Source organism: Hoplias malabaricus, chromosome 13, assembly GCF_029633855.1.
Source record: "Hoplias malabaricus isolate fHopMal1 chromosome 13, fHopMal1.hap1, whole genome shotgun sequence".
Classification (NCBI taxonomy): Eukaryota; Metazoa; Chordata; class Actinopteri; order Characiformes; family Erythrinidae; genus Hoplias; species Hoplias malabaricus.
The window spans coordinates 21,032,325-21,046,798 of record NC_089812.1 but is presented as its reverse complement, the minus strand read 5'-3'; the positions used below and the strand labels follow the sequence as shown (position 1 = coordinate 21,046,798).

Sequence of the window (14,474 nt, the reverse complement as noted above, 5' to 3'; positions counted from 1 at the left end):
CTCTGCATTCTGCATGTGTGGACTCTACACAGCTCTGCACACACACTGCTATTGCACAACTGCAGAGAGATTTCATCATGTCCTGCAAGAGCTCACACTGCCAGACATGAAGACAAATGTAGAAAATGACAGGTTGTGTTCCACTCTCCAGTGTTTTCTCATGGCCTCCTCCAGCTGTAGTCTGGCAGTGTATTTGTGTTAATGTGGTTTGATGAGGGACTTTGGAAGTAGAGAATTAGAGGGTAGAAGTTTACTGGTCAAAAACTAACTTACACTTGCTGCTTCACATCACAGAATTATACTTTTCTTCTGTTGGCTAGACTTCAGTTGGGACTACAGCCTGTTTATCAGGATAAATCAGCAGTGCATTCAGTGTCAGTTCAAGGAAAGCCCTCAAACTGACTTGTATGTAATGAGAATGGACATGAATGAGATGTACAAGGTGTAGTAGAGGCAGAAGGGTGCAGCCCGGGGCAAAGAAAGAACCACGTATCTCACTCCCACTGCAACGGTTTCTACTGCGAGTCAGGATACATCAAGGACAAAACATGAACACAACAATAAATGACCCAAGAGCTTAATGTCTGAAATCCAGGTTTATTTGGCGAACAAAATAAGAGTAAAATCATTAAGAGACAATATTTTTACCATCACCACAGCACTATTCCATGACTTAATTATTTCTCCCACTAAAAAGGTAAAACTAGGTCAAGATCAGTAAAACGCAAGCTTAGTGGGGAACACGCACCAAAACTGATACACTTCCACAGGCAAGTAAAAAAAGGTGTCATCTAATCTAAACCACTAGTAAAGAAGGGAAAGGGAGAAAAATACCTACAATACACAACAAATCACAGAGATGCATACTAAGCAAAAGGAAAAAAACAAAACAAAACAAAAAACCCAAGGCTTTAGAAACTGATTTTTGCATCGTATCAGATTAGAGTAGGGGCCTTAAACATTTTCCACCATATCTCAACCAAAGATCAATCAAAGAAATCTAAGACATTTACCACCTCAATTCACATCATTCATGTGCCAAGCATTCAGAGTTTGTTTTCCCCAAAAGCCATCGCTGTGTTGATTTCTTTGAACCGTCGCCAACAGTTAGCAGGATGTAAAACAAGTTTCGAATAAAGAGCTTGGAAAGGGGAGAGGGGAAAAAAGTCTTGGTTACAAATGTGATTAAAGAGATTAAAGAATTCTCTGCCAACGGCCATCTGGCTTTGAATGGAGTCCCCCTTTGAACCTTCAGCACCTTCCCCAGCACACATCAGCTTCAGCCGCCGCAACATCGCCATCCCTGAGCCATCCAAAAACAGAGGCCAGAGGATCCTCAGAGGAACGGACATCCCAGGACCCCAGCACCTCTTTAGCCAAGTCCAGAGACAGGCCACTGATTGTGGACCTCTGCTCTAAAGAGGAAGGGATTGGGAGCTTTCCTGCAATGTCCCCGCGGCAAACCCTATTGAGAGATAGTTGACAGACATTTTGTTGTTTATGATGATACAGGGGTAGTTTGGGGGGTAGTTCAAGCTGGGATGCCTCTCTTCCCCCCCACCCCCCCTCCCCGTCCCCGTCTTTTATGCTCCCCACACATCTCAGGGAGACAGATGCAGACCCATTTTCGTTGGTGTTAGCTGGATCTCCGAGTGCAGCTGTGCTTACGGGGGTCCCGTGTGGGCACGCGGAGGGTCTCTACACCCCCCCGTCTTTTCCCGCACGGTGCTCTGTGGCTCTGTCGCCCCAGAACCAGTGGATTCTGGTGGATTTCTACTCTCGCTGGACCGAAGTGATCTACAAGGATCCCGTTCACACCCACGCTGTCCATCCTTCGTACAACTGTGCCAAGTTATCCAGGTTCGTAGCTTCTTTGATGACGTAATCCACCTGCAAAAGGAAGTCATCAAGAGGACAGAGTTATGAGCGTTTATTCTAGTCTAGGTAACAAATGCTATTAATCAAGACAAAAGAAATGGTAGATGCCTGCTCAGTGACGCTCATTCGCCTGTTAGGGTCCACATCCCTCCCCTCCAACTTCGCCTTTACTCGTTTCCACACACTCACAGCATACGAGTTCCTCTCTTGTACAGCTAAATGGAGGGAAATAATTAATAAATTAAAAAAAAAAAAAAAAAAAATCAATCATCACTCATGAGAACTGATTTCGTTACAATGTTGATTCAAGCATTCAGATTTTTATATCTGGATCACTACATGTCAGATATTAGCCTTTGAAGCAACAACAATATGTAAAACTGTCAGCACACACACACACAATGTTTATTTAGCAATGTGGAGTAAGGGTGTAAAAAGCATTCACACTACACTCAGCTTTAAACCACACAGTGTGTATTAGATCAGCAGTTTTCCAAAGGTCTTCGGCTGTGACTCAAAGATGAACAAACCTCTCCCTGTTTTAGGGTCCCTCACAGCTCTTTTGGGGCTCGGGGCCAGGCCTTTGGAGGCGATGAGTAGGGTACTGGGGGGGGTGTCTGCTGGGGTCCCGAAGTTTCGAGGAAGTGCTTTGCGAGCGTTCTGAGACATGCTGTCCGGCTGAGTCTTCATTGCACTGCAACGCACAGCTTTCAACAAACAGAGGAACCAACAAACTACAATTAGACAAAAACTTAAACATAAAAAATACAAATATTGCAATAAAGAAAGATCATCTCCCCTACCGGCAGCAAAGCTTGTCTGCACTGTTGAAGTGGGGCTTGCACAGTCGCTTCCTCTCTCAGTGACCAGGGGAGAAGCAAAACCAACCAAACCATTGTAGATGCTGCAAGAACAAGAACGACACTTCAGCCACAAACACAGAACTTCATGGTATCAGCAATTCCCACACTACCACTGGTTAAAAGCAAACTGTATCTGGTGTAGTCTTTAGGAATCTGTTGTTTAACATCAGTTCAAATCAGTAATTATTATTTAACAAAACTTTCAAGAACAACCTTTTCAGAATGTTTTTCACTATAATTTAACTTAATGAAATAACCACCTGAATCTCACTCACTCTCTTTATAATCTATGCTATACTACATAATTAAACAGAGATTTGCCCTGTTTAAAATCACATCACTGCACTAAGATCATATTATAAAAATATCTATGTGACACATTTGTTGTCAAATATTCACCCAGCCATTATATGTCTCCAACTCCACGCTGTTAGCTGTTATCTGCTAACACACTACCACCAACACTGGGAGCCTGAGGACAAGCACGTGCATGGTCTGAGACATGTGATGTCAAACTCTGCCTCTGTTTTATTGCACTGCTGCTAATGCTCAGTCACTGGTCTGCCCCACTGTGGGACTACGTCTTTCACATCAGCAGACAGACGCCCCCTGCTCTTTAGTGCTGTGACGTGTGATGAGGGGATGAAAGGGGCCATCCCACCCAACCGCAGAGTGAGGCAAATTGTGCTCTCCTAGGACTCCTGGGTTTGTATTGCTGAGGCATAACCAGGGCATTGATACAGCCAACACTTAAGACTGCTGGCCCACTCAGGATGCCTAGATACATGCTTTTAAACCTGGAACTTTGATCTGTTTGTTAAAATACTGTGTAGCAGGCCTGGGCAATTATTAAATATCAATATATATATCGAAATATAAAATGTTTCAATAAAAAATAACGACAATATGATTTTTCAATACACATTATTTACAGCATCTGTCACTGGCTGACACAGGGCACTGCCATCAGTTCAATATTTTTTTAAACTAACTTTAAAATTAATATTGACAAAGCCAAGAGGTTTGTGTTTGCCGGTAATATTGTGTTTATAGTTTTTTTTCCCCCCACAGTTTCTGTGGCGTATATATTGTTCATATCGATATCAGATTATATTCTATCGACCAAAATTAAGAAACATTGTGATATAAATTTTAACCATATTGTTCAACCCTACTGTGTGGTATATAATAAGAATAAACATCTGCCATAATGTTCATCCCATCCTGTGTTAAACCAACTGCCTAAAGGCTCACCTCTGGCTTTGGACTTTGAGCTCCTTGAGTGTGGCAGGAATCTCCTGAAGCAGCTCCACCTGCTCCAGGCTCCGAGGCTGACCTGTGGCCTGCACCACTGTGAACAGCACAATCTGCACGTTATCCTGCCAAGCCTTGTACTCAGACAGGAACTGACGCACGCTTCCTTCGTAGGTCACTTCCTCTCCTTCTGCAAGGGCATTCTCTTCATCCTAACAGTCACCAAAACTGAGCTTAATGGACGCACGTTTGAGGACGGATATTTCTATGTGTACTTTTCTAGATGATTTTCAAACCAAACCACTACAAATTGATCTAACAAACCCTACCTTGGCCATAGCACGCAGCAGATGCTTCACGTCAGCCAGCAGCCGGTTGTGACTGGACAGAATGCCTTTGATTTTATCCACCAGGAGCTGTAGGCTTTCGGTGACACTGTCCAGCGTCTGCTCCCGCTCCTCCTGCAGAGCTCTCTGACTGGACATCTCTTGAGAGAGATGCTTCTGAGCACATGCCAGCCACTCGGGTCCACCAATGGACAGCTCCATCACTGGACTCTGCAGCAACACAACCATCACAGTCAAGTTCAGGCAATTGAATTTAATTGCAATGTTTTGTTTTATACCAGAGACCTTTAGAACGGAGATTATGGTAGCAAATCTGTCTCAAGACTTTGAAATATTACCCCCTTTGAATTTGTAGCACTGAATTTTTTGCACTGAAATTTCTTGCTTTTGAATTTAAGTCTTCAGATTTACACCTGTGAATATTTTACTTTGCAATTACGCATCTGAATATAATTGCTCTTGAACTGAACTCATGTATTTTCTAAAAACATGTTCTCACTGTTATTATTCAAGGTTAATAAATTCAGATAAAAAAATTCTAACAATTTCATTCAAAGTTGCTCAAATTCGATAGGCTAAATTCAGAAGCCAAAATATGAGTGAAAAAATTCAGAGTACACATCCGGGATACAAAGAATAAGCAATCGATTCATTTGGATTTTCTGTTTCACCTTAAAATAGTGCAAAATACGAACACAACTTCCGTACCGCGGAAAAACTACACGTTCAGCTTCCTTCTTGTGGATATTATATCTATTTTCAAAGTGTCTCAAAAATCTGAAAGTCTCACTAAAGACACAATATAACAGACTGTAGCAGAAGGAGCAACCATCTTGAAGACTGACACAATGCTAGGTATAAACATGCTAATATGAACATTTTGATGTGAAGTGTGATGAGCTGGGCAAAGGGTGTAGAATTAACATAGATGGAGGTGATGTGACCCCACCAATAATTTGGGGGAAAAGAAACACAACAACAGATCTTACGTCTCATTAGAGGTGCAGAAACGGATAAATCACATTCTCTACTGGAGTCCTACCTCCCCGTAACACATACAGCCAGTGTGATTGGCTGTGCCTTTCCCTGCTGACACCTGAGTCTCTGTAGTTTGGTTGTGAGCTGCGCCAAAACTGGAAGGAAAACTTTCCAGTCATATGCAAGACTTATTGCAAGGTGCATCGTGGGTGACAAATGGGGGTGAAAAGCGAGTGAGAAAATAGCAGCAAGAACGAAGAAGGTGGACATAAGGAGCTATTTTTCAAAGAAACGTCTAAGTCACATCAAGTTCGCTACTGAAATGAGTCCATCATAATAACAGCGGGCTACAATCATCTGTAGCTAAGAATAACACGGTTTGGAAATTAACTGCACAACACACTGTCAGTTCTCTTACAGTGTCATTTTATCATGGAATAAAAAGGGGGGAAGGAAAGGAAAGAAAAAAAAAAAAATAAATAAAAAAATAAAAAAGTGGGAGGAAGGGGGGTGCGGGGATTCATAGGTACCCACCAATGTCAAGAGCAAATCTACACCATTGAGCTGGGCAATACCAATACATATGATTAAAAAGATAAATACACAGTGTATAACCCAGTGTATTAACCAACACTGACTGACTTCTTATTTCGTGAATACAAGGCCAAGCCTAGTTCTGTTAATTTTGATTTACATATTGTGTAATGTTGTATTTTTCTTCAGTGTGGCACTACTACAGTATTCATTAATACATCCTCTGTAACTACTTCATCATCCAAAGGGTACCCAGCATCATTGGGTGCAAGGCAGGAACACACTGGAGAGAGCAATAGTTGATCAGAGGGCACTAGAGGACATTTTCACACACTCAGCAGGTCACACGCCTTCTCTCTCACACACACAGTTGACTGATGGACTAACCAGCCTGTGAAGGAGCTGAAGCTCCAGCGCAGAGACAGAGGTGCTGAACTGAGCTGCGTAGGAACAGGTGGCCTGGCAACGCTTCACCAAGTCAAACAGGGCAGCATCCATGCTCAGGGCCTCGGGGGTTCGGGTGCGAAGGCTCTCGAAGTTGAGCACTGTGCTGCAGAGGAACGTGACCTGGCTGATGCGCTGATTCTCCTTCATCACCAGGGCGCGCCGCTCTGTAATGGTTCCCTCGAAGTCCTGCAGCACCGGGGCCAGAGCCGGGTTTGCACCACCAGCCCATTTCAGCCTTTGCTCAATGCTGCCCTCTAGTGATGCCAGCTTTTCCTACAAAACAAAGCAAATTACACACGTAAACAAGGAATGTAAACTGTACCCATATTAAGAAAGATTTTCCAATGAGTGATATTTACCTGAACGCTGGCTATGGCTGCTTCATCTTGACTGAGCTTATAGAGCTTCTTCTTCATGTTGCTGAGGATGATGGCACGAGGCGGGGGGCTGACCGTCAAGGGCTGACTGCGAGCACCAAGCACATCCTCATGCTGCCACTGTTTGAAGATTGGTTTACAGATCAGGATTGAGAAAACAAACAGAAAACAATTCTCTAGTCAACCACATGAACCTGGCCTTACCTGGAACATGGCTATGTGGAGCTGGGCTCTCTGCAGGCTGACCTTGCAAGCGTCTATGCTGACCTCCAGGCGGCGAACCAGGTCCAGCTTCTTCCAGGCCGTGTCGTAAGAGCTGGCCAGCACAGTGGCTCTGTTCAACAGTAGCTGAGAGAGGCGTCCTGCCTGAACTCCCTGCTCCACCGCTTTCTTACACAGATCATCCAGAGAAACCTTCCCCTCGGCACCGAAGTCTTTGGCCTCGACCTGGGCGATGAGGTCGGTGCCGAGGGCGCTGAGAGCGCTGCAGAGGGCTAGGCCCAGAGCTTGTGTGGGCAAACCCATAAGCAGTTGCCTGACAAAATCAGCTATGAAGGCTTTAATGGGCCGCGTCATCTGGTCCTCGCTCACAACAGTGGAGCCGCGGTACAAGGGCTTCACTATTGGGACAGGGCCGTTAGACGGTGTGGGCTCATCAGAGGGAGGTAGGCAAGTGCCTGAGGAAGACAGGGAAAACACCTTAGCTTTCTGTCCTGTTGTTTTGCAGTGAAATACACACAATAAATTTCCATTCCTTCTGAAAAACAAATAACATTAATTCAATGCAATTAAAACAGTTTCTGTAGTGCATAGACATTTATGGAATTTAGAAGTGACTAACAAGAATCAACTGAGGTGGTACGAGTCAAAACCTGTGCTTTGAACCTACACGTGGGCATGGGATGTTATATTTGCCAGGCACAAATGAAAGATAATTTGTATATTTGTCTTCCCTGTGAAATGCCAATTGGTTGGAGGTAGGAACAGCTTAAAACACAATCTTGAGATTGAAGAAGAGAAATGAGAAATTAATTGAGGTTATTGTCTTACCTGACAAGGTCTGTGCAAACGAGGCACACAGACGGAAGAAGTCACAGATGGTTTGTAACCTTTTGAGGAAGAATATTTCCTCCAGGACCTGCCGAGTCTGGACATTATCAAAGAAATGCACCTGCGTGGCCCTGGCCTCCCAGATGACATCCACTTTTCTCCAAGCAGCAGGCACATCCATGGAGTTTAACTGCAGGACAAAACAGACAGTAAAAAGAGACTAAGCAGTAGCATACTTTTTCCAAATACTACAAACAAGACAGAGCAAACAGACTAAAGAGACATTAACAAAGAATCAATGGAGAGGTACACTTTCCATAAAAGGACCTCCATTCCTTTAATCATTTTTAAAATGACTCTCTCCTGATCTCTGTAGCATTCTACACTATTCCAAATTCTCAGAATCACCTTTTCAATCAGGAGTCCAAAAGCATTTTCAAGCTGAGCAAACATCCCATCAAAGGCCACCAGCAGCATCTGCCCTGCGCTCATTTTAGGAGTGTCCTGCACTGAGCCGTCTATGTTTCGTGGCTGGATCAACTCTGAGTATTGGACACGCAGCAGCCTGTGAAACAAACACATGGCAGCATAGTAAACCAGTGCCAAAGCATATACTAATCACCACAAGACACACCGAAGCATGGACAGAGATTCCAACATACAACTTACCTTGTAACCTCAAGGTAGTGTGCATCTGCATCCTCCTCCATTCCCAAGGCAATGTTACGGACGTGATTCTGTAGAGCCTCAACCAGTCCCTGCAGGGAAACTCCATCAGCACACTGCTCTATTAGGGCATCCAGCTCAGACAACATGGTCTCCAGAGTGCTCTCTCCTTTCAGCATGCAGCGCAGGGCCTCGGGGAAGATGATCTGACGGAAATTGGTGTTCAGCTCCTGCAATGTCATCAACAGTGAGGTGTTTTAGCTTGTGTGGAGAAATAAAAACATTTTGTGAAATGTACTGAACTTAGGTTTGAGGCAATTAAACTTAACACAACAAAAAAGTAAGTGAGCGAGGGACAAGACTGCTCTATAAACTGCTTCACATCTGCGAATTAAAATGTACCTATAACCTAGATCGGAAACAGTCTCACCTGCAGACAGGTGTAGACTCCGTTGGCCAGGTAGACAGCCTGTGACGTGTCAGCAGGGCCAAGGACGTCCAGGTCATGAGACTGGAGCTGACACTCTTTCAGCAGCTGCACCAGACAAGTGATATTGCCACTCATGCTGCAAAGCTCCTCCAGAAACCAGGCTCCATCACGGGAGGTCAGCTCCACCAGCTGCTCTCCTGCACTCGCTGCTGCACCCTCCATCACCAGGTTACGCCTGAGACAAAACAGGGACGTTAATATCAGTCAAACAAGAACCAAGACAAATGGTGCCACAATTTTAAAAACAAGGCTTATATCTTTACAGAGACCTTATATTTGTCTTGATTTATGTTCAAGCCCCTCTTCAGCCATCAATTAAACCCCTAAACACCCCAATATGCCTGCAGCTCGAGCGTATATGTAAAACCCCACCCTGTAAATTATAAAACTGGTTTTGTAGGTCTGTGATGTATGAAATCCTGGCTGTCTGAATCCGTGTGTTTCATGGCTTTGTCTGCCCATTTAGCTCAGGACATATATTCTTGTGTATAAACACCAACACAAAACAGGTTAAAAAGGCAAAAAACTTGAAGGGTCCTTCCCACTGGCCCATAACTGTAAATACTCTGAACAGATCTCTTTAAAAGAGCATAAACTCTAGAAATACATAATTCTTTTGGTTGCTTGTTTTCTTTCTTAGCTAAACTTGGAGACCTCAAATGGAGATGCATGAATTCTGATCCATCAAATTCTCATCAGAGTCACACAGCCATGACATGAATTAAATCTACAAAGAAATGTCTTAAATCTGATTTGAAAGTGTCTTCATACAGCTTTGTGCAGATCATCTGCACCTGAGAGGACCTGTAAAGGTGACAATGAGTCCCCATGTCATTAAACAAAGTACTGGAAGAGTTACCCACTTCTCAGAACCATTCGGCCCTGCGGTGGACATAAAGCTGAAGATAACTTGGTCATCGGTCTCGGCCTGTAATGTGATAGTAGCCTAAAGCCTTGGAGATACCACACGACTGTTAATGTTGGAGCAGACTGTAAACAGACTGGGTATCTCACAGATCTCACCTCATTTTTACAGAGGCTGGAAGAAGTCAGGCACACGCCACACAACCTCAAACTCCCGAACTAAACACACCACTCAAGTTTTCTCGGAGACAAAGATAAACACGGACATACAACTCACTGCAGTTATTGTCTGCACAGCTATTTGTGTAAATTCACCCCAAAAAAATTAAATAAATAAATAAAAAGTCTCTGGGTCGTGAATGTGACTTGGTCAGCGCCATCTCTACACACTGAAGAGGGAGCTGGAGATTAGGAGAATAGCACAGACTCGAGGCTATATTCCACCTTAAATCCGAATTTAAGCGGTTCCGAATCATTAGCGGTAACAGTATCGCGCTCCACAGTGCTTCATCATTTAAGGTGAAATGGAAAATTAGAATAAAAGTTGGAACAAAGGCTGTAACTAGGAGTGATTCTTTCTCTTCTAGCTAATACTTGTTATTTTGGGACATGTGCATTCAGCACTATATAATGTCTTGTAGTTCTCCATAAATATATAGTTTAATCCGTTCTCCACTGAACGCTCCTGTGTTAAATTTCTGTGCTCTGTTCTCATTAGCTGTTGAAGGGACCCTTCCATACTCGAGTTGGTGAAGAGTTTACTTTACGCTACTACATCCAAAGTCGGGTTGGAAAAAAATAAATAAATAAATAAAATGTTTGAATGTTTCTGATCAGTCGCAGCATATCAAACATTTTATTTATTTATTTATTTTTATTTTTTTCCCCAACCCGACTTTGGACGTAGTAGCGTAATGTAAACTCTTCACCAACTCGATTTAAATCTAGTTCAAATTCTTTCCAGCAGAAAGAGAGACATGTTGCACTGCAGGTGTCTTAAGCTGGGGTTACACTATGCGACTTATAGCACGATTTTAACTGCGATTTTCTGTGGGGCCGAGTCTGTGCCAGTTGGCTGTAGTCTGCAGACTCCGGTGAAGTCGCAGTTGTCAGTCGTGTAATGTGTGAGGGGCTGCAACTCTGAATGATTCTGATCAGTCGCAGCATATCAGAGTTGCAGCCCCTCACACATTACACGACTGACAATTGCGACTGCACCGGAGTCTACAGCAGACTACAGCCAACTGGCACAGACTCGGCCCCACAGAAAATCGCAGTTAAAATCGTGCCATAAGTCGCATAGTGTAACCCCAGCTTAAGACACCTGCAGTGCAACATGTCTCTCTTTCTGCTGGAAAGAATTTGAACTAAATTTACATCATCTCCAGATACATCTCCTACAAATATTCAAAATGTGCCAGAACAGTGGTTCCATATTTCATCTGATACAGAGACACTAAGAAAGAAAAAGGGGAGACAAGCCAAACTCACCTGGTGAGAGCGCAGAGGGCCGAGATGATGATGCCGGCGAGGCTGAAGGAGGCAAGTTCGGCGTCCTCATGCAGGAAGACTTTGATGCAGCGCTCGATCTCCTGTAACTGTTCTTCACACACAGGCACGCTGGCCCCTTCTGCCTTCAGTCGCTCCACCTGCCGCAGCAGCCGTGTGTTTGTCTCTGCCGCGTGATGCTGAAGTGCCAGCTCTACACTTGACAGGAACTGACACGTAGTAGCGGGAGGCTGAGGCGCAAATTGTATCTCATAACTAGAGAGGAGAGAAGCAAAGAAATTTTAAAATGATTGCTAAACTATGACCGTCAGACAGTGACAGATGCTGTAAATAATGTGTACTGAAATATTGAAGGTGTGTTTAAAAATCATATGTTTGTTATTAAAACATTTTATATTGTGATATAAATCGATATTGAATTATTGTCCAGCTCTACTCTCACACTTAAAACCAGACAAGGTTTTTTCCACTCACTGGTGATAAACAGCCTGACAATGCTCCACAGTCATGTCACACACCAGCTCCTCCATCCACTGCTTCCAAGAGTAGACTCTATGCCTGTGCAGAACAGCTCGGGGGTAAAGCAGGGCGACTGTGGCGTAGCTGTGCAGGTGCTCCAAACAGCCGCGAAGCAAAGATCTTCGCTGCTGCAGCAGAGCACTCACCTCTGCCTCCAGAGCCTCACACTGACTGATCAGATGAGCTTGGCCTGCGTTCTGTAGGAAAGCTGTGGCTGGAACGTAGCTAGGTGGACCTGCGGAGGAAAATAAGAAAGAATCTGAGACTAAAGAGACATGGGTGCCGACTCTGATGTTTTTCCTCTTAAACATTAATTATCGTGCTACTCATTCCACAGCAGGCAACGTGACAAACTAAGTATATACCCAGGTCTATGGGGCTGCTGATCTCCTGAAGCAGGCTGGCGAGTTGTGTGGCCTCCAGACTGGTGAAGGCAGCCTGATACTGAGAAATCCACTGATCCAAGTCTGAGAGTTTGCTCTGGATGGCATCCTGCACAGTCCTCTGCCTGGACTGTAGCTGGGTGTGCTCTGAATACCTTGAGAAATATGAAATCATGGGAATGAGAGATAATAAATATAAAATGTGATACTTCTTGTAGAATTTGAAACAAGAGCACCCTGTTAACATCCTATCTCAGAATGATCATTCTATTAATTAGAATAATCTTCAGAAACCTGTGGTGTGTTTAAGAGCATTTAAGATCAAATCATTGTTTAAAGACAGAACCATTTCTTTTACACAAGTAAAATGCATTTCTTAAAACTTCTGCTGACCTGTGCTCAAGTGTGTGGATGGGGTGGTCCGCCCTATTCTCTGCTCCTTCCAGAAACTCCATCTCCTCCAGCAGCTTCGCCTGCACCTTCTCCACCTGGGTGAGCTGTTCCTGCAGACTTAGGTATTCCTCCACAGCCATCTCCAACTGAGGCAGCACGACCAACATCTCATCACGGTTCTTAAACCAGTTCACCTGCAGGGGGTGGAAATATCTTACTGAGGGTAAAGTCTATACAATAAGGCACCAAATAAAATAGTCTTTCAAATATAAAACAATAAATAAACAAATAACATCACATTTTAAAAATAAACCCTAGGAAAATCACTTGTTTTTTTCTGATTTGAAAATCAAGGAAATAACTAAGAACTACATCTGGACCCTGCAACATGAACTCACCTTGATCTCTGCCACGCGAGAGGAGAAGAGGCTGCGAGTGATATCTCTCTCCATCTCCCTCTTGCTCTGTTTGCTCTCTGCCTGCTGCCCACCACCTCCATATACAGCTCCAGCAAATCCCACCTCACCACCCGCTGTCCAATCCACCAGGGGGTCGTAAACAAACGCCTCCAGGAGTGTCAGAAGGGTCTCTCTGCCTCGGCGCATCATCTGAACCACCTACAGTGTAGAAAAAGGCAGAAGACTGTTATAAATACTGTTATCAATAGCTACATGAAGCAGAGGGCAATGTCTGATTTAACTGTTATCACTGATACATTTTTTTTTAATTTATAAAAATTTCTTTAAAAAAAAAAAAATAATAATAATAATAATTTTTACAACCAAAAATATAGTTAACATGGATGACAATAATTCTTTATATTTAGATTTCTTTCCTAAGTAATATATCTCACATGAGATGAAGCACATTCATTTGCAGTCCTTTACCATCACTCCATGCTGGCGTCCCTTGTGACCAAGGCTGTACCTATGCCCACTGGCACCGTTAATGCATGCTCAGTGCCACCAGTTCCATATGGTCTTTACTTGGGGAAATGCACTGTAGAGACGCTGTTATGGTGGTTGGTGCACGTAATCTGTGCTCTCCTTATCCACAACCACTGACTAGACCTTTCCGCTGTTTCTGATAACTCCTTCACAGCTGCTCTTAATTATATTTAAAATAATCGAATACAGAATCTGATATAGCCAGGCCCTGTCATAACAAACAAGAGCCACTAGAGTAAACAACTTCTTGTCAGGAAACTTAAATAATTAGTACTGTATCTTTTAGGTTTAAACTTTGGATTATATATAGAATACAGTGCGAACTTGTATTAAAAAGCACAACAAAACATTTAACAATGAACAATATGTATTAGCCACAAGATGCTAATAGCTAGTTATGCAGACAAATTCTACCCTGGAGACATCTTAGCAGGACGATATGTTAGAAATGAGAATGATTAGCCAGAGAATAGATATCTTCTGTGTCAACACTGCTAGTGTGGTAAGTGTTGTGAAGCATCTGTCCCTTTAGATGGCATAGACTAAACATTCATATCATGCTGAAACTACTAGGCATCTCTCTCTCTCTGTGAATGCCCACCTCAATTCTGAGCTTGGTGACTGCATACAGCTGCTGTCAACTTGAATGTTGTACGTTAAAAAAACACTGATAAATGGGTTCCAACCCAATAAATGAGTCAATCTCTAACCTGTTCACACGAGAGTCTGAAGATTCCTTCCACTCCGGTAACTCCTAGAGCAGTCTCAATGTTGTGTGTCATGCGAAAGGGCACCTTCTCTGGAACCCTCAAGCTTTTTCCTGTAATCACAATTAATCGTGTAAAGCAGTGGATTTAGTTAAACGTTTTAGAGCAAAAGCCACCAATTTTTAAACCAAAACCTCCAAGTACCACCTATGAATACTATGAAAGTCTTGCCTGAATATTTGTAATTTGAATGAATTACAAAAATTCT

General features: G+C 43.3%; 1 protein-coding gene across 2 annotated transcripts in view; it reads right to left on the bottom strand.

The window, feature by feature from the left end:
- Positions 1-588: 588 nt before the first annotated feature.
- smg1 (SMG1 nonsense mediated mRNA decay associated PI3K related kinase) overlaps positions 589-14,474 on the bottom strand; it is a 47,727-nt gene continuing 33,841 nt past the window's right edge. For both annotated transcript variants that reach the window (XM_066641714.1, XM_066641717.1), the window contains exons 44-62: positions 14,210-14,319; positions 12,951-13,169; positions 12,553-12,746; positions 12,142-12,314; positions 11,732-12,011; positions 11,240-11,512; positions 8,825-9,059; positions 8,398-8,624; positions 8,137-8,293; positions 7,729-7,918; positions 6,883-7,355; positions 6,661-6,798; positions 6,242-6,574; positions 4,325-4,552; positions 3,996-4,207; positions 2,682-2,782; positions 2,409-2,585; positions 1,987-2,093; positions 589-1,890 (exon numbers count right to left, since the gene is read on the bottom strand). In XM_066641714.1, the coding sequence (XP_066497811.1) occupies positions 1,813-1,890; positions 1,987-2,093; positions 2,409-2,585; positions 2,682-2,782; positions 3,996-4,207; positions 4,325-4,552; positions 6,242-6,574; positions 6,661-6,798; positions 6,883-7,355; positions 7,729-7,918; positions 8,137-8,293; positions 8,398-8,624; positions 8,825-9,059; positions 11,240-11,512; positions 11,732-12,011; positions 12,142-12,314; positions 12,553-12,746; positions 12,951-13,169; positions 14,210-14,319 (3,905 nt within the window). In that variant the 3' untranslated portion in view covers positions 589-1,812. The remainder of the gene's footprint in view (positions 1,891-1,986; positions 2,094-2,408; positions 2,586-2,681; positions 2,783-3,995; positions 4,208-4,324; positions 4,553-6,241; positions 6,575-6,660; positions 6,799-6,882; positions 7,356-7,728; positions 7,919-8,136; positions 8,294-8,397; positions 8,625-8,824; positions 9,060-11,239; positions 11,513-11,731; positions 12,012-12,141; positions 12,315-12,552; positions 12,747-12,950; positions 13,170-14,209; positions 14,320-14,474) is intronic.